Source organism: Hydra vulgaris, chromosome 12 (assembly GCF_038396675.1).
Source record: "Hydra vulgaris chromosome 12, alternate assembly HydraT2T_AEP".
Taxonomy (NCBI): domain Eukaryota; kingdom Metazoa; phylum Cnidaria; class Hydrozoa; order Anthoathecata; family Hydridae; genus Hydra; species Hydra vulgaris.
Window position 1 is genome coordinate 7320138 of NC_088931.1, and position 27922 is coordinate 7348059.

At 26.0% G+C, this 27922-nt stretch overlaps 1 protein-coding gene across 1 annotated transcript; it reads right to left on the minus strand.

The window, feature by feature from the left end:
* On the minus strand, positions 1-27922 carry LOC100213121 (ATP-binding cassette sub-family E member 1). Its single transcript, XM_065811397.1, has 15 exons — positions 27638-27922; positions 27301-27386; positions 19801-19898; positions 19595-19712; positions 7032-7121; positions 5395-5442; positions 5066-5232; positions 4848-4937; positions 1910-2031; positions 1691-1782; positions 1499-1556; positions 1031-1392; positions 786-868; positions 467-701; positions 1-71 (listed from the first exon to the last, which is right to left on the minus strand). Exons 1-15 carry the CDS (start codon positions 27753-27755, stop codon positions 21-23), a joined length of 1818 nt encoding a protein of 605 aa, XP_065667469.1. The 5' UTR covers positions 27756-27922; the 3' UTR covers positions 1-20.

Consider the following 27922-nt stretch of genomic DNA (forward strand, 5'->3'; position numbering starts at 1 on the left):
TTTATACATTGTTTTAAGATTTAATCATTGTCAATGAAGAAATAATTTCCATTTTTCTTTTGTTCTTGGTCCTGAAAATAAACAAAACGACAAATTATATTTTATTGCTCTTTTTTTAATGTTGAAAAAAGATACGGTAAAGATAATAAAAGATACGGTAAAGATAATAAAAGATACGGTAAAGATAATAAAAGAGATAAAGATATGATATATAAATATATAAAAATTCTAAATGTAAAACATTAAGACAGTTAAAAAAACTTCAAGAAATTAACAAAAATGTTAAGATTATGTTGACAAAAAAAAATCTAAAACATATAATTGTATATAAATGTTGACAAAAATATTATAAATTTAAAACGTTAAAATACTTCTAATATTGACAACAACAACAAAAAAAAACAACCAGCAACACATATTACTATAAATGCTTCTAATATAGTTTGCATAACCTAAAGAAGACTACCTTGACGGAAAACATTTTATTAATACGCGGTCTGTAGTTAGCAGGATCTCTTCTGAATGTTATTTCGAGAGACATTAAGAACTTGTTCATACCACTCAGCAACGTTTGAGGAGAGTTTGCAACTGTGCTAATAGAAGGCTGACCTTCGAATACTATTACTCGATCAGCTAAGTAGGTTGCCATTATAAAATCATGCTCTACAACAAAGCCTGTTTTCTTTGCGTGCAGAATAAATCTTAAATTAAAAAAAAAAACTTCAAGAGCTTGTCATTTAAAAATAAATAACAATATCGGTCATTAAAAAATTGACCTAATTCACCTTTTTATGACTTTTGCTGCGTGTAAACGTTGTTCAGAATCCAAGTAGGCAGACGGTTCATCAATCAAATAAACGTCTGCAGGCTGAATGGAAAAAATAAGAGGAAATAATGATTTGAATAAACAGAGAAATGATATATAGCAAATAGAGAAAAAATGATAAGAATATCAGACAGTATTATGAAAGCATAATAAAATCCAAATAAATTAGACAAAAATTAAAGCAATAATACATTACAATAATACCTTTCCCAAACACAAAGTGAGGGCAACTCGCTGCAATTCACCACCAGATAGATTTTGGACTTCTTGATCAAATAAACGTTCAATTTGCATAGGTTTAAGAACATCAGTAATAAACTGAGGGTGGATATATGCATCTCTTATTTTAGTATGTAATAGCATTCGAACAGTGCCACTAGACTTAGGACTTATTTTCTGTGGTTTGTAGCTAACATTGAGCTGTGGAACAGTCTCTTCATTATCAGGTGGTAACAACCCAGCCATCATTCTAATAAAAGTGGTTTTACCTGTGCCATTTTCTCCCAGCATGACAATTATCTCAGAATCAGTAAACTGACCTTCGTGCACTTTCAGTTGAAAGTTTTCTAAAACAAACAAAAATTTCTAAAAATATCTAAGAAAAAGTTTAAAAGCAGTTTAAACTTTTTCTTAGATATTTTTAGAAATTTTTAAGTAAAGATTAAGACTTACTTAATGTTTTTTCCATATAAGGGTAACAGTATCTACGGGAACGCTTGATTTCTTCATCCTTTATTTTAATTTTAAGTCAAGAAAGAAAAAAGAAAAAAAGAAGTTGAGAAAAAAATATTAGGATTAAAATTTACAGAAATATATTCCAACAAAAACAACAAACAACATGTTTCCGCTACAACAAAACAACACCTCTGCATTTTCAGAAACTTTGAATGTAAGAGATTCCTCTCTAAATCGAAGATTTTCAGTAGGAATGAACCCATCCAAAAAAATATTTATTCCTAAATAAAAAGGTAAGAAAATTAGTACACATAGTATTCTGAAAATATTACAAACAAAGCCATATAGAAGCTCAATAGCATAAAAAATTTCAAATAAATTTATAATTTTAAAAAGCTCTCTAATGACCTTCTCGGACAGTGAAAGGCATAGTCACAACTCCATAAGCACCTGGTGTTCCATACAATGCACAAATGAAGTCAGAGAGATAATCAAGAACACTTAAATCATGTTCAACTACAATAATATATCTAAAAGAAAATTATTAATTTGAAGTATTGCATAATACTTATTTGAAGTATTGCATGAAATCAACTAAAACTATTTAGAAAGATGTTTTAAGCAAAAACTTGATCAGCCATTCTAAATATAAAAAGAAAATCTTAACATCAAAACAAAAACTACTATTAAAACTGGGCAATTACGAACAATTTTTAACTATTAATGCACAGAAACAACAAACTTTTTCATAAATAAAATAATCATAACTAATTATTATTTTCTTTTTTTGTAACACGTAAAATTTTTTGATAAATAACTGTAAATAACAAAAAACAAATTTCTATTCATCCAACAGAATAGAATCAGTAGAACAACTCTTTATTCATGCATCAATTAAGCTAGAATGACAGTTGCCAGTTGTGGAGGAAATAAAGCAAAACATAATTTCATAATGTATTCACACATTAATCAAGATAAAATAATTGCCAACTGTGAAAGTTATAACTATAAAATTCAATCTAAAATTTATTTAAGCACGACAAGAGGTCTTGTAATCCCTAGAAACAAAAAGATACTGTTTCCCAATGAATGGAGTATTAATTTAGATAATGGAAAATATGGAAAACGAACTTAGTTCTATAACAAACTTGTATAAAATATAGGAAACCATTTTAGTGTTCAAATCAACAAAAAACAATTTCAGCTAGTCAATGACACAAGTCCATTGATAGCATTTGGAGAAATCATATTAATTGTAAACAACAAATCATATTCAGCAACAAGTCTACTGGATGTATCATCAGGAGTAATACAAAGAAGTATTCTTGGCCCAATCCTCTTTTTAATCTCATAAATGACAACATCTCAACAGGCATTACACAAAAGAAATAAATGCCAAGTTATTTTTATAGGCCGAAGTGCAAAAGCCAGTTATAACATTTAAAGGTAAAGCTCTTGAAGTTGTTAACTCATATAAATACCTTGACATTAACTTCAACTCAAGTCTCAAATATGACAAACAGTTGACTAGCTTATATAATAAAACTGCCCTATAAGAATATCTCTTTAAGCAACTCTGAATAATTAGTGGACTCAATTACTGACTGAATAATTAGTGGTCTCAATTTTTGTTTATATCTGCTTACATCATTTATTACTGTAGCCACCTAACCTACAATTGTCCTCACCTCTACGTCCAATAAAAATTAATCCAAGAAGCAAGTCTTTCAAAACCACTTTCTAAAAGCAGCTAGAATACCAACTTCTTGTGATCCTTGTGTTGCAACCTACAATGGTATTCTTCCCATTGAAATCTTGATGCTGTATGTCTCAGCACACTAAACCAAATTTTAAACAAACCAAACCATCCAATCACATTTAGTCTGCATAAAAACGATCAACCACATTCTACTTTTAAATTCAATACCAGATCGAAAAAATTAACAATGTTTTTAGGTTCACAAAAAATTAATATAAAGTCCCATAAGATTAGTTTATGATTTACTTGTCTTTTTATCACCCTTAGCAACAATAGCTGCCATACATTCTTGACATTCTACTTAATGACTTTTCCAATTTGTCAAAATCAATTTTATGCCACTAACTAATATGTTTTTTCTACATCTTATGTATCATTAGGCATTAGTTTTGAGATTACTTTTAATTTCTCTCATAAAAATTCGATAGGAGAAAGATCTTGTGATTGGGGAGGCTAAATCATTCTATTCAATATTTGATTGTTCTCAACTTTTTAAAAATTTATTTTGGATTTAAGCTTTAAGTTATTTTCTTCTGAAAAAATAAATGGCTTCCCATTAACCCATCGTTCCAAAGGTGTAGCATGATTTCTTAAGTGTAAAGTGTATTTCTTAGGTAAACTTTTGTCGACTACTTTTGTCATTACTCCCTCTACTTTTACAAAGTCACCTGTGACATTCCAACTAAAATAGCCCCACACCTTAACACTACATCCACCATGTTTTAAATTTGATAACATACACTATTTTATGATACATTTAACAATTTTTTTCTAGACAAACAATCTTATCTTGAAACCAAAGATTAAAAACTTCACATTTACAGTCACTATGGCCCATTTTTTATGTAGTTTTGCCCACATTAGCATTTTTATTATTTTTATCAAAGCGTTTTAATCAAAATGCTTTTAGGTTATCTAATAGTGCAAAAACATAAAAGATAGCACTTTTTAAATAAGTTAATGCCATTTGAACTCTAATAGCAAATTGAAAGTATATTATACCATTATTTTACACACACACACACACACACACACACACACACACACACACACACACACACACACACACATATATAAATATATATATATAAATTCTAATAGCAAATTGAAAGTATATTATTATATATGCTATGGCTTATTCAAAATTTAAACAAAAAAGTTGATTTATATAAATTTTCTGTATCTTTGGTAGTTCATACTGTTATTTTAAAAAATTGGTCATAAACAAGGAGGATGGGGGAGGGGGGTCATTTATTAGGCAAATTTGACCCTTTTAGACAAGTCAGTTGGCAAATTTCGAAAAACAAACTTCTTTTTTTTCTTAATGGTAGTTCATACTGTTTTCTTAATGGTAGTTCAAACTGTTATTACAAAAAATTGGTCATAAACAAGGAGGATGGGGGAGGGGGGTCATTTATTTGGCAAATTTGACCCTTTTAGACAAGTCAGTTGGCAAATTTCAAAAAACAAACTTCTTTTTTTTCTTAATGGTCAGCAAAAATTAAAATTTTTGCTGACCATAAAGAAAAAAAAAGAAAAGAAAAAAATTATTTTCATAGTTACCTGTACAGCTTTACTAAAACTTACTTATCTGATTTTGAAAGACTACGAATAGCCTTGGCAGCCTTCAATCTTTGTTTGACATCCAAATAACTGGAAGGTTCATCAAACATATAACTGAATAATAATAAAAAAATAAACATTAATTTTATTTCGGATTGAAACATATGCACAATATTCTGAAAAGAAAACTTATGAATTTTATTTTTAAAATATTGAAAGCTTAGACTTTAGTAGGTGCTTACACATGGGCACTTTGAACACACACCACTGCACATGCAAATCTTTGAAGCTCTCCTCCAGAAAGTTCCTCAACATTTCTTGTAAGAACATGCTGCAAATCAAACTCATCACAGTACAAATCTTTAGTGTTGGTTTCGTCTTTTTTGTTTAAAAATTCAATAACGTTTCCCTATATTTTAAAACAATAGGAGTTGTAGTTATAATTAATGCAAAAAGTTTCAAACACCTTTTAATAAAGTAATATATTATGTAAATGAAAAAAAACTAAAATACATTTCAATTTTTCAAAAGTAACTTCATTTTAACAAATAAAAATGACCAAATCACATACTTTGATTGCTTTTGGTATTTGATCAACATATTGTGGCTTGATAATTGCCTAAAAAGAACAACAATTTTTGATGCAATAAACTTTTTAGGTACATATAATATACAAATACAATTGATTGCTATTGAAATATAGAAATTTTTGATTACATATATTTAACTCATTCATTACTCATTCTTTACATTTATTTAACTTATTCAATACCTTGCAGACTTTAAATTTTATAAATATTTTTGACCATCACTACTAAAAGTAATAATAATGACAAATAAAATGTTAAAATATTGAAACAAATAAAAATCTTTTGATCTACAATATTTTTATATTCTAAATATTTACTTACCCACCATAACTCTAAGTATTTCAGTATTATAGCATATTTAACATTTTCGTGACAAATGACCTGTCTTGTAGGTCATGAAAATTATTTCTGTATAATAAATAAGCCAGCTTCATTTTTATTCAGTTTAAAGTACTTATTATATCTGAATCTCATCTAAAATTTATGGGACCTTACTAAAAACCTCACGTTAATTTTATTTCTAGATCATTCACAAATAAAGATTGTAGGTTTGTGTAAAAAACATCTCTATAACTCTTTACTCCAAGTAACTCCAACAGCAGTTGTTTACAGCCACATGTAAATTTGTTATTATCTAGTGATTGCTATTACTAACTTAAAAATTGTATAAGAAATAATACTATGTTTTTGGCATTAAAAATAAAGTGAACCCACATTTTATAAGATAAATGAAACCAACTCTATGTAACCAAAAATATATGGTAGTGGTATAGTACTTGCTTTGTAAAAGAGAAGTTCAATGTTCACCATATCTTGGTAGTACAAGATTCAGCTTGTTTTTCTGCACAACAACCAAGCTTGTCAAGGTTCGTGTTTCAGAGTTGAGAGAGGGTTGTAACCACAGTAAAAAAAAAAAAAAAGAGTAAAAAGTTGGCCACCTCGACTGTAGTGACTTGGCCTTGCAGAGTATATAAAAACAATAAAAAAAAAATTAGTCAAAATCAAAAGTCAAATTCAAATTTGATTTGAAGAAATTTTATTTCATTTTTAAAAAGGTTTTGATTCACAGCATTATTATGAGCATAAACATTTTATGCCATTATAAACATGTTGTATTATATGATCAAAAGTTAATAGACATAATAAATATATAAGTTATGAGTTTAAAAAAAAGTTTTTTTCAGAATATTATTGTTATTAAGTTTTAAAATCATTCTTTAATAATACTCAAACAATTTATCTGGGCTTTTATTTGTTTAGATTTTTAGCGTTTTTTTCTTCAAGATAAGAAAGTTCTAAATAATAAATAATTTTAAAAAGTAGATAAATATTGTGTCTTTTGTTGCATAACAGTGTTACGCAACAAGAAACACACACTATAAGAATAAAAAATACAACAAAACCTGTGATATTTTATTTTAAATATTTATAATTATTTTTCTATATATAAGATTTACAAGTTCTCCACATTAAAAATAAGTTATCATATTAAAAACAAAATGATGAAATAAGCTAAAAAATAATATTTTATATATTTATATTATAATTTAATAAAAATATAAATCATAATCAAAGGTAAAATAATGTCAAATTAAAAAACAAGAATAAAGTAATAGACCTTTAAGTCATCTTCTAAAACTTTAGTAAAATAATTTTGCAGTTCAGAACCACGAAAGTATTGCAAAATTTCTTGCCAATCCGGAGGATTCTAAACATCAACAATTATATATATATATATATATATATATATATATATATATATATATATATATATATATATATATATATATATATATATATATATACACTTATATGTTGTCTGAAAGTTTTCTTCCATATTTTGGTAACAAAAAGTAAAAGTTAAAATGCAAGACCGGATTTTTTTTTTTTATTAATTGATAGACTGCCTGCCCCAACCAAACCTTCAGTCAATGTAGCAGCACTCCCTTGCGAGTCAGGCTAAAAGATAGTAGATGTAGCAGCACTCTGGTGCGAGTCAGGCTATTTGTCAGTCGATATAGCAGCACTCCCTTGCGAGCCAGGCTATTTATCAGTCGATGTAGCAGCACTCCCTGGCAAGTCAGGCTATAAGATAGTCAATGTAGCAGCACTCCGTGCATGATTTACAGTAAAAAAAATAAAAATAAAAACATTTTATTAAAAAAAACAAAAATAAAAACATTTAATAAAAAAAATAAAAATAAAAACATTGTTTATATTGTTAAAAACATTCAGAATGTTTTAAAAAACATTCTGGTCAATTAAATTTGCATTTTTGCGGCTTTTTTAAAAAACGATTAATTTGTAATTAAATTAATGGTTTTTACTTTCTGACAACACGCAAATGTTGGACGAAAGTCAAAAGTAATTGTTCGCACAAATGTCTTGTAATTTTGCGATGGAAAACGATCAAAAAGAAAAAAAAAAAACAAGCAGACTGCAGTCATGCAAACGCGTGGCAGACCCCGAAAACAAAAAACAAGCAAGGGAGAAGAAAGCTAGGTATGCATTACTGATGAAGTATTATTTGTAATTATGTTTATTAATTTTTAACTTCTATTTTTCTGCAGGCATTCAAAGAAGAGTCCACCAAAAATCCCTTCATGCAAGCACAAATTGGGTGCTTTCTAATGTCACTACCTGTCACAGAGTGATGCCACCACTTTCAATGAGTGATTTTATCAAACAAGTAAGAAAATGGACCAAGACAACTTCATTTTGAAGCCTTGTTCATCCCTACAGCCGAAACGTGTTAAAGGTGAATCGAATAGGAAAAGAGAATTTACTGTAAAATATTTTGTTACAAAGGCTGTCTCTTCCCCTATAAAAATACCAGTTTGTAGGAGAACATTTTTAGGAATATTAGGCATAAAAAAACAGACTGCTTGGAGTTATCAGTAGATATCACAAATCTGGTAATTCAGCCAAAGAAAGTAGAGGTAGAGACAGGAAAGCAGAGAAATTTGTTGAGAAAAAAGAGAAAGTAAATAAATTCAAAGAATCATTTCAAGTTAGTGAAAAGCACTACTGTAGATCACACTCAAAATGTAGGCAGTACTTACCAGCTGAACTCTCAACTGCTGCAATGTAGATGATGTATAACAAAAAGTGTGATAGTCAATTAAAAGTTAGCAAATGGTTTTTTACTAATACATTCAATACAGAGTATAATCTAGGTTTTGGGACCCCTAGAGTTGACACTTGCTCTGCATGTTCTGAATCAAACTACAACTAGAATCAAAAATACAAAAGATCTCCAAGCCAGAGATTTTTATGATCACTAATAATTAGTGATGTTATTGCATTTTAATAAAAATTTAATGCATGGCAAAAATTATTTCGAAATATATTTAACTTTTTGAAAACATTAGCAGGCTATCCTGCTAAAAAAAGGGGGAGAGAGTTTTCTAAAATTGTCCATAGATTGCGTAAAAATACTGAAAAGCGTGTGAAATCGCGGTGGACTTTAAATAACCATAGGTTCTAATGAAATTAATCACAAAACCATTAAAATTTTGTTAAAATGTGCAGTGGCTGGATCAAAACTGGCTCTTTTTGGAAAAAAATGCCCTTTAATTAAATATTTCTATTCAATGATAATCACAATTACTGATATTCACATAGAAAACCATTCATTAGTGACTAAACATGAGGTGCATATGTTTATTTTTATTTTTTTATTTGCACACAAAAAAAGGCGCATCCTGTAAAATTTGCTTTAGCGCAAAGGGTCGGTTTTGAAGCTGACCGTCTCATATATATATATATATATATATATATATATATATATATATATATATATATATATATATATATATATATATATATATATATATATATATATATATATACACACACACATATATATATATATATATATATATATATATTTGTATATTTAAATATATGTATATATATATATGTATATATGTATACATTTCAATCAAGCCACTTTTTAACATTTTTTAATATTAAAACAAGTATAAAGATATTATTTTAGTGGTAAGATAAGAGACGTAATTAACTTTACAAAAACCACTTATTTTTTTATATTGGTTTAGTGATAAGAGAAGTTTGAATGATTACATTTTATAAATGCGCAATTTACCAACATAGTAAATTTAGAAAAAACAAATAAATTTTTATAAACTTAACTTTTCCATTGAAAATGTTTAGCAAAAGAAAAAATATGACGCGTAAAAAATGCAATCATAAAAGAAATATAATTTTAAAATTTTTTATTTATTATCTTGCAAGTGCAAGGGTATTTATTTAGACAATTTCTTTTACCAAATTTAAAAAATATAAAAAAAAAAAAAAAAAATTTTTAGCTAAAAAATAATACATGTTTAATCTTACATTAGCGCCACTTTTGATATTTTAATTTTTTTGTTTTTGTTTTGTTATAATAACTGATTTTATCAAAAACATAAAAAAAACATTATTAAAAACTTTAAATGACATTTTATAAAGAGTTTATTTTTTCATAATTAAATAAAAAACTTCTATGCATATAACACTATTATTAACTTTTCAAAATAATATTTTGAGGGAGTTTAGATCTCTTATCTTAATATTAATACTACAGAAACGTTTAATGTTAAATGTTATTTTATTAGTTATGCTTCGAAAGAACGAGTATTCAAAATGCACCCGATCATCGGAGAAAGATCTCTTAAGCGAGTTGAAACTTTTTTCCTTATGAAATTTAATTATTAGTTTAGATATATTACATAAAGAATCATACTAATATCATCGCTAAGATGTCGTTAAAATAATCATCGTTAAAATAATCATCGTTAAGATAATATTATAATTGAAGTAAGTATATAAAATAGTTGTATATACATTTTTATTAGATAAAGTAGAAAGGATTTAAATTTTTATTAGATGAAGTAACAAGGATTTTAAGTAGAAGGGATTTTAATTTTTTAAATCGTTTATATTTTGTTTGTTTTAGCTTTTCTTTTAGCAGTTTTAATATTTTATTTTTTAGAAGGAAAATAGCGGTATGGATGTTATTTAAAGTTATACTAATGCTATTTCCATAAAGTTGGTTATTACTACTTTAAAATTTCTGTGATGCTATTAACTATTTTTGTTCTTTTTTAGAAAATTTAGAAAAATTAAATTAAAATTTTGTGCCAACACTGACATGGCATGTCACATGTTATTGTATGTAAAGGTTAAATTTTGTTATGAGGACTACAGTTTTTATGAAAAAAAAAAGAAGGTAAGAAGTATTGTTTGTAAATATATATTTTATTTATTTTGAATCTTTTTAAATTTTCTCGAGTCATTTTTAAATTTTTTATTTATACACGTTTATTGTTTGCATTTATGCTTTTTTGATATGTATATGTATGTGGTAATAAGTGCTTTATAGTTGTTTTATCAATGTGTTTTTATAATAATGTAAAGTGTTTTTTATTGTTTGTGTATGTGTTAATATGTGTTATATAATTGTTTTTAAAAATGTGTTTAAATATGTATACAAGGTATATATTTAACCTTACATACATATTTAAACATATCTATTGTGTCTAAAGTTGGTACATATGTTTATATTATGTTGTTTCAAAGTGCTGTGACTTTGTAAACGTGTAGAGTAAGATTTGTCAACTTTGCCAGCCAAGTGATGTACTTTTAACAGAGGGTTACACGACAGTGTTTAGTGCCAAAAAATACATAATAATGTATGTTAATAACATTTTACTTTATGTTGTTACTTATGTTCTGTTAAACATAAATGTTATCTTACTTAAGTTATGTTATAAACATATTAAATTAACTTATGGTGTGTGCTATTGTTGTGTGTTGTTGCTGTGATGTTTTTTTGTTATCTTTTGAGTTGATAGACATTAGGCTTATTTACTGTTTGTAGGTTGTGAGTACATTTTGTATGTATAACTTTATTATTTTAATTTTTTTTTTTCATAGTTTTTGATAAATATATCTGTCATTTAATATTGTTATAAAATGTGTTTACATGTGTTATATAAAACCATATTTGTTTATAGTTTTTTTTTTGTATCTAGGGCATTCTAATGTACTAAACTTGAAGTAATTGAATAACTAATATTGAATATAAAAGCAAATATACTTTTATGTATTTACATGTTTAGTAAAAAGATAAATATAGTTAACTTTAAATTGGTTTTCTAATTTTGTCTTTCATATTTTAATTTTGTTTGTTATTTTTGTTGGATTTTAGGATCAAGGGTGTAAATATTCTATTGTTATGTGTTATTGTTGTGATGTTTTGTGTTGATAGACTGCTTGGCTTACCTTCACGTTGGTGTCTATTGTTAAAAATGAATAATTGGTAGTTTCATTATTGGAACTTACTGCTTTTATTTATTTACTAAAAGCCAAGACAACATTTTGCCAAAAATGCAATTTATATCTTAATTTGATTTTTATGTTTTTTAATATTGTTAATCCTTTTGTACTTGGAAACAGATATTAAGTTACATTTTTGATAAATGTTTATATTAACTGCCATGTCAACATAGGTTACTATAAATAGGTAAATCGATTTTGAGTTTTTATGTGGTATTTTTTTTTTATTTTTATTTATTTTTTGTAATTATGGTATCATAATACCATTTTTTTTTTCTTTAAGATTTACGATTGACGCATTTATACGATTTATAAAAAAAAACCTGATTTCCTTTTATTGTAAATTTTTGTCAGTTAAAGTGATATAAATATATGCAATTAGTTCAATATTTTTTTTAATTTCTTGGTTTACAAACATGAAATTATGTCACGTTAAAAACTATGAACGTAACGTAACCTTTAAAAGCCAATTTAAAACATTTTTGGTAGCTAAATGTGATAGTACATTGTAAGTATAAATGTGATAGTATAGTAAAAAAGACTATTTTAAGATTTTTTGGCTCATAAAATGGATTTAAGACTTAATTGATTGCAGTTAAACCACAATAAATAACGATTAGAAGGCTATATGGCCCAGACAGAATATGCAACATAAATATCAAATTTTTATTTTATAATGTATTGGATTTTACGTCTGATGACAATCTGTGCTAAAACAGGTCAAAATATCACAAAAAAGAAAAATTAGAACGATGCTGTTTTGATGTTTCATAACTTATTATATATTTACGTACTTTAAGAAATGTCGCTTAAAAACTTAAATATAAAATTTGTATTTTACTCATTCACAAAAAATGGAGTTAAGACAAATTGGTTCTTATGTCCAGATATGTTTACTGCACATTTTAGTAAATAAACTAATTAGTTGCGTAATGAGTTAGACGCATTGACGAATCTTAAGCATTAAATAAAATTGATGATTTATTTATAAATAGATGAGTTATTTTTGGCATTGATTAAAATTGCTAATCATAATCATAATGTAAATAATTGAATATGCTAATTGTAATTTAATTTGAAATAATGTAATGCAATAAGTTAAATGCGGTTTTACTTTTTTGTTAATTTTGGTTGTTTTGTTACACTTAGTGATGGACAGTTTCATTTGTGCGCTGTTATTTTTTCTTCTGTTCTGGAATTTTGAGATTGGAATTTCCTGACATTTAAAAAAGCACGTTTCTATTATATCTGTTTTAATACATCTTATCATATCTTTCAAGTAAGTTATATTCTGTTTAATCATTTTAATCATTTACATTTTTTCATATCTTAACATGTCTATTACCTTTATTAAATTTGTTTTTAAGCAACCAAAAGGTTGTAAATGACTTCTATCAGTGAAGATATTTATAACTTTTTTGTTGCCACTTTTTCTTCAGTGATTTTTTTTTTAATTTTGTAATTTTTTTAATAATATATTGTTGTATATTTGGTTTATTTTTGTCTTTTTTAATTAAAATTTTATTTGTTTTTCACCAACTAAACTTAAATATAGTTAAATTAATTCATTACCAAATTATCATAATATGATGCTACATTCTATTTGTTGAAAATAATTAATTGGTAGTTTAATTTATTGAAAACACTGCTTTTAAAATTTACTATAAGCCAAGACTATTTAGCTATATAAATGCAATTTATTTATATCTATATTTGATTTTTTATCTTTAATGTTTTTAGTTTGGCTCCTTGAAGCATTTATTTTTTTCTTTTTAATTAAAATATTTTAAATCTATTGTAATGCCTTTTAAATTTAACTAAATGTTACTAAAAGCCAATTTGAAATAATGTCATAAAACAACACCGACAAGCTGCATCATGACAGCAGTTTAAGTATGACAACAGGCTACCGAAAAGCAGGTAAATTGTTTTTCAGTTTTTTTTTTCTTTTGTTTTTTTTCCTTTTATGTCTATTTATCTGTTACAATTTTTATTTTAGGTTTGTCATATGACGCATTAATGCATTATAAAAGATCAAAGTTTACATATTTTTGCAATTTGCTATACACATGTTTGATTGTAAATTAACTTTTTTTTTTTTTGAAACGTATTTGTACTCAATTGCTTAGTTATTTATAATAAATTTATTTTGTTGTGTGCATTTAACGTTTTAAAGACAATTTCCTTTTTTAAAGAAACATGTATCAAGGGGATACCAAAAAATTAATAACTCATGAATAATTTACGCTCAATTCATATTAATCTTATTAATTAAAGTTCATGTTATAAAAAATAAAACAAGAATTTAGCTTTAATTTTCCGTCAATTTAAAGCATGATGAAGTGTTATTATTTTGTGTCAGTAAAACGTATTGTGTTGAACTTAGCAGTGTCTAGGAAAATGGTTCTGCCATACACTGACCTATGTCAGTTGTAAATTACTCAAGTAACGTTAAATAATTGGTAAATTAATTTTTTTAATTTTACAGATGGTTTTATTTTTTAATTTGAAAGTATTTTTCTTACAGGGTATTAGTTAAGGTTTCGTAACTTTAAATTGTGGAAAACAGCCACTATAAATTAAGTAACAGACCGACCGTAAACCGTATTACAGGTTGCTTTCTGCTAGTCAAGAATAAATATACTTGATAATGTTATCAAGTATAAATATATTTGATAACATTATAAAGTATAAATACATTTGATAACAAGGGTCTAAACAACTTCACAGTGTTTTATTGTTGTTTTATACACCTTTTTATAATAAAAATTTAATTTGCATTTAAAATAAAACATGTTTTATCATCAGTACAAATGGCGTATTAATTATTTATTAATTAATTATTAAATAGTTAATTCTTGCTCGAAGAAATTATTTAAACTGAATATTTAATACTAAGTAGACAATTCTTTAAAACATTTTTTAAAATAATTATAAAAATTATTATTGTTACATAAAACAAGGTTTTTCTAAATATATATACATTTCTAAAATTCCTATTATAGAAAAAAAGCGCAAACACACAATCATTAATTTTAATTTTATTTATAAATCATTTATTCATTTATTTACAATTTGCAGCAAAAATAAATAATAGTAAAATAAAACTTTACTAAGTGTAGTTGAAAGACAAATGTTCTTAGTTAAATACAGAAATTATTATATATTAAAATAATAAATTAAATATTTTAACTAAAATAGTAGTAAAATAAGAACTACAATCATTTATGGAAAAAAGATTTTCTGTCTTGGTAAAACAGGGGCTGATGCAGGATTATTTTTTAATACAACCCGCTCTAGACAGTAAAGGAACTAAAAGGGTGCAGGGGGATCAGAATTAAAGGGTGAGAGAGAAGTTAATGCAACCTTTTCCAGCTAATGGGGCAAAAAAGTCTTTTTGCTTATTACTTATTGATTTTAGTTACCTATCTAAAATTAACTTGATAAAAACGATGCCTTAGCTTTTCTGTTCATAAATTAGAGATTTAATACTCGTCTAACACTCAACAAAGTGCACTAAAAAAAAGTTAAGGAATAGAACTTGGCACTCTATTTGATATTTGTCATGCTACCTGAGGTTAGCCCTCCATTTCTAGATTCCTTCTTTTATTTGATTAGCAGTTTATGCACAATACACATATATATAAACTTAATTCTAGATAACACAACTCCAGACACTGCCGCTTCACCATTATAAATAAGACCACACATTTTTATATATAAAAACTAATATCATGAATCGAAGAAATTATGTTTTGTGCAAGACTAAGTGTGTGTGTGTGTGCGCGTGTGTGTTTGTGTGTGTATATGTATGTGCGTGTATGTGTGTGTGTATATATATATATATATATATATATATATATATATATATATATATATATATATATATATATATATATATATATTTGTCCTATATATATATATATATATTTGTCCTATATATATATATATATATAGGACAAAAACATACACAAATATTAAAAAGCCTTCTCACTAAATACATTAGCAGTATTGTGAAGCAGTTCCACTTCCTCTTCATAAACATATTTTACCTTATCAGTTTAACCATTAATGTTTGTTTTCTAATAATTTAATGCAATAGAAACCTGCTTCTAGTTTGCAAAAGACAAAATAAAAACATTATTTAGAATGTAATATGCCTTTTATATATTAATTTTAATTGTATATTATAGTAAAATAAACTGATGGACTTAAGTAAAATATAAAGTTATTAAATTTATACAAAGTGTGCAGTTTGAAAACTGATCATTATAGACCGCTGTTTCAGTGGTCTGGTAAATTGCAGAATTTTTTAAAACATTATAAAGACTCTGCTATAAGAAAAAGGAATTTTTTTACAGCAATGATTTCATTATTTCTTTTGTTTATCTTAACAAGAACTGTTTTAAATATATTAAACTTATATTATATATTGCAAACTACGCAAAGCATGATTATAAAAATATGTTTACTTTTTTATTTATTATATAATTCCACTAACGTTAGTTTTATTAGAATTTTGTTAAAATAAAACATAAATACTTAAATAAAGAATTATATTATAGACTTTAATAAAGAACGTTTGTTTCTTTACTAAACAATCATTAATAGTAAGTTGTTACTTTTTATAAAAGTGTTGCTTAATTTTATAATAAAAATTACAAAAGTGAGAAGTTTAGAAATAATTTATTCTAAACATAATTTATTTTGTTTTAGTTAAGTTTTTTACTATGTTAAGAATTCATTTCTTTTATTAGTTAACTTGTTTTAGTAGTTGTCTTCCATCAAGTTTGGTTCTTTTTTGCGCTTTTTGAAATGTTTTCAAAATATCTAAAAAGCTGTGGCCATGTTGCACCCGCTTCCCGACCAAGCATGTATATGTGCATGCGTGTGTGTATATATATATATATATATATATATATATATATATATATATATATATATATATATATATATATATATATATATATATATATATACATACACACACACACACTACCGTTCATAGTTATTCGAATGGCATTAACTTTTTTTTAAATGCTATTTTTTATGTTTATTTTTTGCACTATTAGATAATTTAAAAGTATTTAGGTTAAAATACTTTGATAAAAATCATAAGAATAATAAAAATGCTAAAGTGGGCAAAACTACATAAAAAAAGGACCATCAATGACTGTAAAAGCGGACTCACGTGTCGAAGTTTTAAATCTTTGGTCTCAAGATAAAATTGTTTGTGTGGGAAAAAAAATCTTTGAATTTACGATAAAATAAGGTGTATTATTGACTGTAAAACATAGTGGATGTAGTGTTAAGGTGTAGGACTGTTTTGATTAGAATACCACAGGGGACTTAGTGAAAATAGAGTAATGACAAAATTAGTTTACTTGTACACTTAAAAAATTATGCTACACCTTTGGAAAGTAGGGTTAATGAGAAGCCATTAATTATTTCAAAAAAAAATGACTTGAAGCTTAAATCTAAAGCATATTTTTCAAAAACTTGTTTAATTTATTTGACTGAGTTGAGAACGATCAAATATTGAATAAAAAAAAGATTTAGCCTCCTTAATCACAAGAACTCTCTCCTATCAGATTTTATGGGAGGAATTAAAGGTAATGTCAAAAACTAATGCCTAATGATGCTTAAGATATGGAAAAACTTATTAATATAATAAAATTGACAAATTGGATCAAAAAGTTGTGAGGTAGAATGCCAAGAATATGTATGTATGAAATCTTCCCGGGAAGCAAGTGCGATTACACGCCTTGATCTTTCACATTTAAAGTAATTTTTTTAGAATGACTGACCAGGGCAGTTCGCATCTTTTAACTTATAAAGGGCTTGGATAATTTGCGGCAAAAAGCTAAACTTATTTACTGAGAAAAAAAAAACAATTCTTAAATAAGAAAACAAAATTGTAACAAAATATCAAGTTTAATTAAATAAACTAGAAAAATTATTAATTAAAAAAAGTAATTTAAAAAAAAAAAATTTTTTATAAAATTTTTATACAACTATTTTATTCTTTTTTTTAAGAGTCGTTGTTGAAAAAAACATCTTTTATAACGATTTAACAACAATTGAAAGTTTTGATATGCAATTTATTCAGGATTTTTATCAGTCAAGAAACTATTTTGCTATCTACGCTAGAACTATATGAAATTTTATTCATTTTTTTCCTTACCTTAATTTGTTTATTCATTTTTACGTCTTTTCGTTTTTAAAAAAGTTTTTGTTATATTGACGTTTTTTCTCAATTATTATATAATAGGAAAATAAGAAAATATATTGTTATATATTTGTAAAAGATATTATTTGATTAATAAATTTTGTTAATGATGGAATAAGTTAATTAAAAGAATGACATTTTTAAATAAATATATTTACCGCATATGAAGCATATATGAAATTGTTTCTTTTATATTGCCCAATTTCCAATGTTAATATGAATTACTAGAGATAATGAACCTAAAAATTGCTGTTGAAAAAAATGTATTTAAAAACTTAAACAGAAGTTTTAAAAAGGCTCTTAAAAATTTTGTTAAGAAAGTTAAGTAAATTAACAATGCACTAGCCCACTAATTTTTGCAGCGTCGTTTCATTTTTTTTACATGAAAACTCATTTAAAAAAAATAAAATTTTTCACAAATAAATATCAATTAGTTTTCTCGCTTTCCTGTCAATTGATAAAAACAGTAAAGTTTAGCAAAGACATTTGAAAAACAAATTCAAAAACAAATTTAAAAACTGTCCATGTTTCTAGCACAATTTATAAAGTATTTTCTTTATATACTGACTGAAAAAAGTTGCAAAAAAGTTGTATATCAAAAAATATTTTTATTTTCGTTATATTCTTATCTACTTTTTTACTCGACTTGTATCAATTTTGGTAGTGAAAAATAACAAATGCTCTAAAAATAAGAAAACAAAAATTGTAAATATCTAAGTATATTATTTTTTTGTAAAAAATTTTTTTTTTTTATTTATAAATCTTTTTTAGCTTATTTTATTTAGATTTTCTATTTTGGTCTTCGGTTCTTTTCATTGAGTATTGCTGATTTATTCTCTAGTTTCTTATAGCTTTTTTTTGCCGCAAATTCTTAAAACGCTTACTATAAAAAAACGTGGTCAAGTTGTCTAAAAAAATACCTTTAAGCATGGATGTATAAGGCGTCCAACCGCACGCGCTTACAGGGAAGGCTTGATGTATGTATGTATGTATGTATATATATATATATACATATATATACACACACACGTGTATGTATATATACACACACACAGATACATATATCCATATATTTATGTATGTATGTATGTTCGTATGTATGCATGTAGATATGTATGTAGTTATATATATGTGTGTATGTATATACACACACATATATATACATGAGTTTGGTTGGAAGATTGGATTCAAAAAATTTAAGTAAGCAGATTATATTATAATGTGCTGACCTAAAGCTGTTGTAGTAGATACATATAAATATATATCATCAACAATGATTTGTGCACAGCAAAAGCAACGTAAATTGCCTGTGTACATACATACATTATATTTGCATACAATGTATAATGCCTGTAAACTGTTAGATGTGGGCATCAGGTCAGCAAAAAAAGATGCAAAGGGGTCACCATAAAACATAGAAATGAGGTCACGAATTTTTTGCCAACCTCTTACATTTTTAGGTCAGCAGTAAAGTCGACATTTTAAGGACTAAAAATACATAATACATATGTGTGTACAGTGTAAATACATATGCATGTGCGTGTACATTGTACACACATATTTTTAAACCTATAATATAATATAGTTGTATATTTATAATAAAAACATACAGAAAATCTTCCAAGATTTGGTTTTAATTTTCCTGCAAGAATTTTAAGTGCAGTAGATTTACCAATACCGTTGGTACCAACTAAACCCAACACTTCTCCTGGACGTGGCATTGGTAACCTAAATAAAACATTGTATTGTTATTAAAAATAGAAATATTTAACTATAAAATTCAAAAGAAAACTCCGTAATTTTAAAAAAACAACACCTGTGTAATTTAAAAGAATTAGCATTGTATCTGTGTGTTGTATCTTTTTCTAAATTACTTGGCAAATTGATAATAGTAATAGCTTCAAATGGACATTTCTAAAACCAAAGAAAAAACATGAGTATAATAAAAACAAAACAATATCATATAAAAGATATTTTTTTATAAATTTATTTACTTTTATCTAAACCGCAAACAAAGAGTAATTCTGGACAAAGCAATATCAGACTGGGTGCCGATTTCCAGCGGTGTTCCCCAAGAGTTACTATTGGAACTAAGGCCTCAGTAAAAACCGGTTTTCAGTTTTTTTTTTAATTGTAAAACTGGATAACTGGTATTATAAAAGCAAGTTTTTATTATTGCTCTATAAATCAAATGTAAACCTACAGGATTGATATATTGGAATTAGATCTGTAAACTAAAAGAAAGTTTTTCATTTTTAAGCTAAAATAAAAAATTAAATTTTTTTCATTATTAAACATTAACTTTTATCAATGTACAGAAACATTTACATCTTTTTCATTATTACCTTAAATTGAATCTAATGAACTTTTCATAATTTCTTTTAAGTTTCTTTTTTCTTTTCTAATCTTTCTTTTTTTTATGACAACTCAATAACTTTTTTTAAACTGAGTAACTGAATATACTAGTTTTAACTAAAAATTATGTATGTGATCTGTTTATAAAAGTGTAATGTAAAAACTTTTATAATACTTAAAGTAATACTAAAGTCAAAATTACAAAAATAATGATGGAAATCTTAAATGTTGACAAAAAACTTGTTTTTGTTGTTTAATTTTTTTTTTCCTTCACTCTACAATGTTAGCCGTGATACATAATAACATAAAAGTCTTTTAAAAAAAATAAACAACTCAGTGTACTAACAATATAAAGCTAGGTTTTGGAAAAAAAAGTATAAGGATCTTATCACCAGAACCTTAAAAAGTAAATATTTATTTGTAATATATAGATATATTAAAGATTTAACATAATCAAAGATAGAATATATTAACATTTAAATATATAATATGCTGAAGATTTAACAAATACATTTTACATACGTTTTTAGTAGAATTTTAAAATGTTCATAGAAAGAATATTTTTAAATTTAGTTTTAAAAACAGGAAGAACATAAAAAGGATCAAAATTTAGAAATACTATTTTATTTAAAATATGGGTGCACGATTTTATTTAAAGTATATTAAAATAAAAATATTGTTGAAAGATTCTGTAAATATGTAATCTATTAACATTTGGTAAAAAAAAATTGAAATAAATAAAACTAAATGCAATATCAAAGTGCTTTTCAAAACTATATATATTTTCATGATATTTGTGTTTTCCACATTACTTGTTAGCTTGTCAAAACAAGAAATCTTTAAACTATCAATCTATTCAGTAATGTATAATAACGACCAGTTTTTAATTGTTTATGCGACACAAAGATTGCAAAAAGCTCACAAAGCGCTAAAGTTCATAGATGTAAGAGGTAAAAAAATGTTGGTGCCATAATAACCAATTAGAATTAAGAAGTGGATGAATGGTGATCCCCCTCTTCAGGACTGCACTGCGATCACTAATGACATTTCGGATAGCCAGAGACCTGCAATAACACTACTCATCAGGGGTGTGTTCTTGCAACAGATCACAGCACCTGCACTCTACGCCATACTAGTCAATATTAGAATATAATAGGACTACATTACAAAAGCCAAAAATCCCAATCCTTATCCCAGTTTTTAATACAGCTCCAATATTCTTAGAGATCTTTGGTTTTGGGTTTTGAGAAGGTTTTTGGTTTTGATAAAATTGAACAAAAAACCAATAAACCGGTTGCCATGTTCTAATTGGAACCAATACTCTTTGTGATCTTTGTAAATGACCTGCTGAATATAATTAGGTCAATCGTAAATTATTTTCAAATGAAACTAAACTGCTTGCCATAATTCAATTTAGAGAAGAACAGAATAACCGCACTGTGCTCTGAAACGACATCGATGCTATATATATAAATTAGTAAAAAACACTTATCTAACTTTTTTCTTCTACTTGAAGTTTCACCATTGCTGGATCATCAGGAAGAGTTACTAAATCTCAAAAGAAAATTCAATTTATAGAAAAATATATTTTACAGCAGGTTATAAATTATTATAAAAAAAATTTTGATTACTATATTTTTTTGGTTAATGGGAAGTTACAGAAAGTAATTATTAAATAAATTTCTTTGGAATGGAGATAGTTTAATTTGGTCATTTGTTTTTATAATTTTTTAAGAGGTATTTATTTTTGTGCCTACATTTACAAATTAATTCAGATTTTTTATTTAATAAATTTTCTTGATTTAAATGAGTAATTATTTCAAATTTTTCTTGCAACCATAGCATACATTTTTTGGAAATGTTATTATAGGCAAGGGCAGATTTTAGAATAGACTATTGTAAATTAATTTTTTTTTTTTTAAATCCCAAATATATTTTGACAGCATAGTCTCTTTTGAATATTTTTTGTGTTTAAACAATTGTTTGTGGTTGGCATAACGTTTTTTCCATTCCCCCTCGGTTAAGCCAATATATTGTTTATCAGGGTTCTTTTGTGAGGAAACAATGCACTTGTAAATTACATTTTTCGAAACGCGTTTTCCATTTAGAGGGCAATCTATTTTTTGTTTATAATTACAATAATCAGTGTTTTTTTCTTTTATATGTTCATTTTTATTAATTAACGCGTAGTTGTGGCCTTTTATATTTCTTTCTAAATTTTTTGTACAACTATAACTTACTTTAATGGTATTTCTGTTAAAAATCTTATGTAATTTTTTAGAGGGAGGAAAATGTTTGTCTACTAATTTTAGAAAAATTTTCTTTTCAAATTTTAGCTCGAAATTTTACCTATACTTGTTGAAACATTTTTGCTGTACCAAATTATGTTGAACCAAATTATGTTTCTATTTCTATTACGCTTTTTTGCAATTTTCTTTTCAAATTTTAGCTCGAATTAAATTTTCTTGATGTCACATTTAACCTCTCAGAAAGTTCCTATAAGCCCTACAAAAAGCCTAATGACGAATTAGTATACTAATGTGAATTCGAAAACTATCCCCCTCAAATTTTAGAATTTGAGGGGGATGGTTCAAATTCACATTAATATACTAATTCGCTATTAGGCTTTTTGTAGGGCTTATAGGAACTTTCTGAGAGGTTAAATGTGACATCAAGAAAATTCTCCAAGAAAAATCTCCATTCCAAAGAAATTTATTTAATAATTACGTTCTGTAACTTCCCGTTAACCAAAAAAATATAGTAATCAAAATTTTGTTGATAATAATTTATAACCTGCTGTAAAATATTTTTTTCTATAAATTGAATTTTTTTTGAGATTTAGTAACTCTTCCTGATGATCCAGCAATGGCGAAACTTGTTTTTTACTAATTTATTATTGCTCTGTTTTTTAAGAACATTGAGCACTCTATTTGTAAAATACACTAATATAATTTACATATATACATATATATATATATATATATATATATATATATATATATATATATATATATATATATATATATATATATATATATATATATATATATATATATATATATTCTATTATTTACCAGCCCATTAAAAAGAAACACACAACCAAAGAATAAAAAAAAATCATTAATTAATGACAATGTTAAAGCAACATAATGGCAGTGTTAAAGCAGTTGCCATAAAAAAACATTAAAACCCAATATAAATGACAACTGTTTAGAACAGGGGTTCCCAACCTTTTCTAAACACTCCTCAGTTTTAAAAATTATTACAAGATTTATATTTTTTATTTACTGTTTTAATAAGGAGAATATTTTACTTAGTGTCTCTTTGAATAGACTATCAATAGACTCTGTTGAGCAATGTAATGGCACAAAATTATGTTACCTTATTTAGTTTATAAATGATACAAAATCTTGTCAATATGAATTCTGGCACTGCACAGCAATTAATTCCTGGAAATTCAATTTAATCTTTGATGAAGGTCTATTTAATATTTGCATCTGTATTAATTCTATCTCTAATTTTAGTATTTATAGATAGCACGGCTGAAAACCGGGGTATTTTTTTTAAACATCTTCACTTCCAACAAGTTACTGGAAGAAAAAAGATGAAGTTTATAAAGCAAGATAATGATTAACATAAGACTTAAAAGATTGCAAATTATATGAATCAGGAAAACAAGAAGGGAGCGAATTCTAAAGAACTGATGTTTGAGGAAAAAAAACTAGACAAATAAGAATTTTTGGAGCACTTAGGAACAGTAACAGTAAAAGGATGAGACTTGATTGAATGACTAGTAACACAAGAATGAACTTTAGTTGGCACAAGAGACAGTATTGATAGAAAAGAAAAAGAGAAGCAACATTACAATGTGACATTAGTTGAAAGTTTCATGCAAACATGTTGAAAACAGTATTAGGGCTTTAAGTGCAATTTATGAACACAATAGATACGAATTCCTCATTTTCAACCAGAAATTATTTTGTGTTATTTTAAAGACATTTTTTTGGTTTTATAATTTTATATATACAGTAGTATGAAATAATAAACTTATTGCGTTCAGCATCCAGGCCAGAACAAAATTTTGTATAAAGTCTGGCTGAGAGCAGAAAACTTTTTACAAAACTTTATTCTGTTATTAAAACTTTGTAAAAAGTCTCTCTTGACAGCAGAAGACTGTTATGATTAACCAATTTGACTAATTGTTTAAATACAACTTTAAAACTACCTGGTAAAGTTTTGGTTACCAATGCCTGTCTATAAATCAAAGACAAATTTCACCTCAGCCTGCAATCCAGACATAGGGGGCTACAAATTACACCATGTGATAGGGTTGAAGGGAGGGGTGAGGGGAGGGGTTAGCAATTTTGTGACAACTTATTTTAGGGAGTATGGGGTATTTGATTTTGTGACAACATTATTTTTTAGTTTTAAATCTAGAAAAACCTTAACTTAGATTAAGAATGCTCAGCCTAAAACATAAAAGATAATATTTTTACAGTGGGCTAATTATTTGTACAAGCTAATTATTTTTACTGTGGGCTAGTTATTTGTATATCAAGGAAAGAAAACAAAATTTTTTTTCATGAATTCTGAATATACCTAAGAAATATATTTAACCCTTAGACTGCTTGATAAAATTAAAAAATGTTTAGAAAAATTTAACAAAAATGTTTTTTAGAAAAATTCAACAACAACAACAACAAAAAAATTATTTGTTTTTACATTAAAACATATATAAATAATATCAAAAGAAAGAAAAAATATGCACTATTCAGTGGTACCATTTATAAATTATGGAAATCGATATTTTAGTGTTAAAGATCACAGTTTTGAAACCTTTTTGAAAAAGCCCCAATTGTCAAACCCTTTGATCGTGGTGAAAGGTTAATTAACAACTGTGAACTCATTTAATTGTATAGAAAAACATGGTAATTCCAAATCAGCATTAAAGTTTATGAATAAATTTTTTTTTTTTTTTTTGTAATTCACCTTCCCAAGGCCAAGAAGGCCACTACAGATGAGGAGGCTACTTATGGTTATAACCCTCTCCTAACGCTATAACTCTGAAACACGAACCTTGACGAACAAGGCCGCTGCACAGAGACAGAGATTAACCCCCAGGAGTCCATGGACCACCATTTAAGAACCCCTGGTTTAAAAGAACATCTCAGCAACTGAAATATCAGAGATAAAATATCTCTGAAACATTATTTTAGAAAAATAAAATAAAACCAGGATTATTTATGGGTTTGGTCGAATCACTTAGAAATAAAATTAGAAAAAACAAACAAACTTAAAAAACTTAAAAACAGTCTCCGGAATAAAAACAATAAAGAACAAAAAGCAAGGTGATTGAGTAAAGTGGTAAAAAAGGACAAAAAACCAAAATGAGAGAACTTAATTCTATAAAAAAAATATAGAATTCAAACCATAACTGTTTGTTTCATAACAAACAGGTGAATTAATACATGACCAGTCCAAAATATAAATACTGGACTTTTGCAAACCTAAGGATGATAACCATTAACACTGATTTGAGAAGATTAAAGTTTCTCAAAGATCATGTAGGTTTGCTGAATTTTGCAAGAGATAAGATTTAACACATAAAAAGTTACTTCAAAGACTAACAATAAAGATTTTTAGAGAATGAAAGTTTTTTATGCTTAATTATTCAAGTTTAATAATTTTTATGTTCATAAAGGTAGGAAAAATCATAACTTTCACAATCTATATTGTTAAACAAGATACGTTAAAAAAAATTAAAAAGATTCAAAATTCTCTAAAATGAGAAATTAATCTAATCTGAGAATTTAACTAATTATAAAAAAAAAAAAGGCTTTTGTGCAAGTCTAATCTGTCTCAATAGAAGCAAAAGTCATTAGAATTAATTTAATCTTTTTGTGTGAATTATCTTTACTACTAGAAAAGTTTGTATGTACCACCTCAAAATATTGAAAACCTCTGGAGATAACACATTTTGAAATATGACAATGTTTTTTCTCAATGACCTGGTTTCTACAATGTTTGAAATTGATTTTATCTAATTACTTTAAGTAATTACATAAAAACAATTTAGTTTTTTAGATAAAGAATTCAAAAATTGTCACTCATAAAACTGTAAAACTTTTCATTATTTTTTTGGTTAGGTTCATTATTCCATGTTTCAGGTGGAGATTCTAACCATCTAAAAAGGAGCTTTTTAATAATATAAGTCAATAATTGCAACCTCATACTCAACAAGTTTTGAGCTTTCATCAACTTTTATAGCCTCAACTTTTTAGACCTAAAGATTTCAGGTAAATTTTTTAATAACATTTATTTTAGTTGTGATCAAGACCACAATTAAATAAACAAAAGATAACTGTCTCCTCAGCAAGATAATAACTGTGATGCAAAATTATGATAACTTGTATAAAAGCTTAAGAAACAATAATGTTAAAGTTTTTATACTTCAAAAAAGAATACTTCTATTTTTGAGGTTTAAATTTTAATGATTACTTGAGCAAACTTTATTACAAAAATGCATAAATTGTAGATATCAATCCAAAAACTGATATTCTTTTTAAATAGCAATAAAATATTGATATTGTTGTTTATTTCCATAACTATAGTTATAGTAACACCATGGAAACTTAGATAACTGATCTATATTTTGAAGTCTTAGCATAAAAGTTTTGAACCTTGAGTAAACAAATTTTGATACCTTTGCTTTCAGTTTTAGTAATTGCATTAAATGCATGTAATAAGTGTTGTTAAGAAACTTTTCTACAAAGAAGTTCTAACAAACCTAAAAGCTTATGTAACCATTATTATAACTAGCATTATAAACTCCATTATAAAACTTTCAACTTTAAATATTTTTTTAATATTAAAATACGCTAATGCTTGATCATATGCATTGATCATTTAATATTAATTAAGTTATAAAATCAAAATAGCTATTTAACTTTTTCATAATTACCTTCACACAAATACCACAACCAATACAAAGCTGCTCCGATATGTATGCAAGCTTAGAAGTTGGAACAACTTCAATGCAAAGTTTTCCTTAAGAAAAACATTAGTCTTCACAATAAAGAAATAAAACAATTAATTGATACTACATTGAATACAATATACAACAAATATTTTTAAAAATGTGAATATTTTACAAATAAAAATTTTAGTCATAAACTTTAAAAATGTATTAAAAATATAGTTTTTAGAAAGAAAAATAAAATAAATATCAAGGCAGAAAATAAACACTTATACTAATATAAAAATTTTAATACTGCGAGTAAAGAACGTTTTATTTTTACCTTGGCGAACAACAGGACAAGATCGCTTACATTCTTGTCGACATTTTTTTGGTTTACAACGATCTGAATTGACAATAGCAATACGTGTTAACTTATCTTGAGTAGAAGTATTACTCATCTTGTTAAACGTTAGACTACTTGTGTTATTTACCTAATTGCTAGACTTAATTAATCATAATAATTAACAACTTCTAATCTTAACACACATTTCGACGGCAGCCATTTCTAAAGAGAAATAAAATCTTCCATAAACAAATACCAGGGCCAGAAATGTGAAACTCGAGT

What these genes read in the sequence shown, in the direction of transcription:
- LOC100213121 (XM_065811397.1), bottom strand. Translation starts at nt 27,755, where the DNA reads ATGAGTAATACTTCTACTCAAGATAAGTTAACACGTATTGCTATTGTC. An exon ending in GCAGCAAAAGTCATAAAAAG is followed by an intron (nt 702 to 785) that starts GTGAATTAGGTC and finishes TTTTAATTTAAG; the next exon opens with ATTTATTCTGCACGCAAAGA. An exon ending in ATAAAATGTTTTCCGTCAAG is followed by an intron (nt 72 to 466) that starts GTAGTCTTCTTT and finishes GTTTATTTTCAG; the next exon opens with GACCAAGAACAAAAGAAAAA.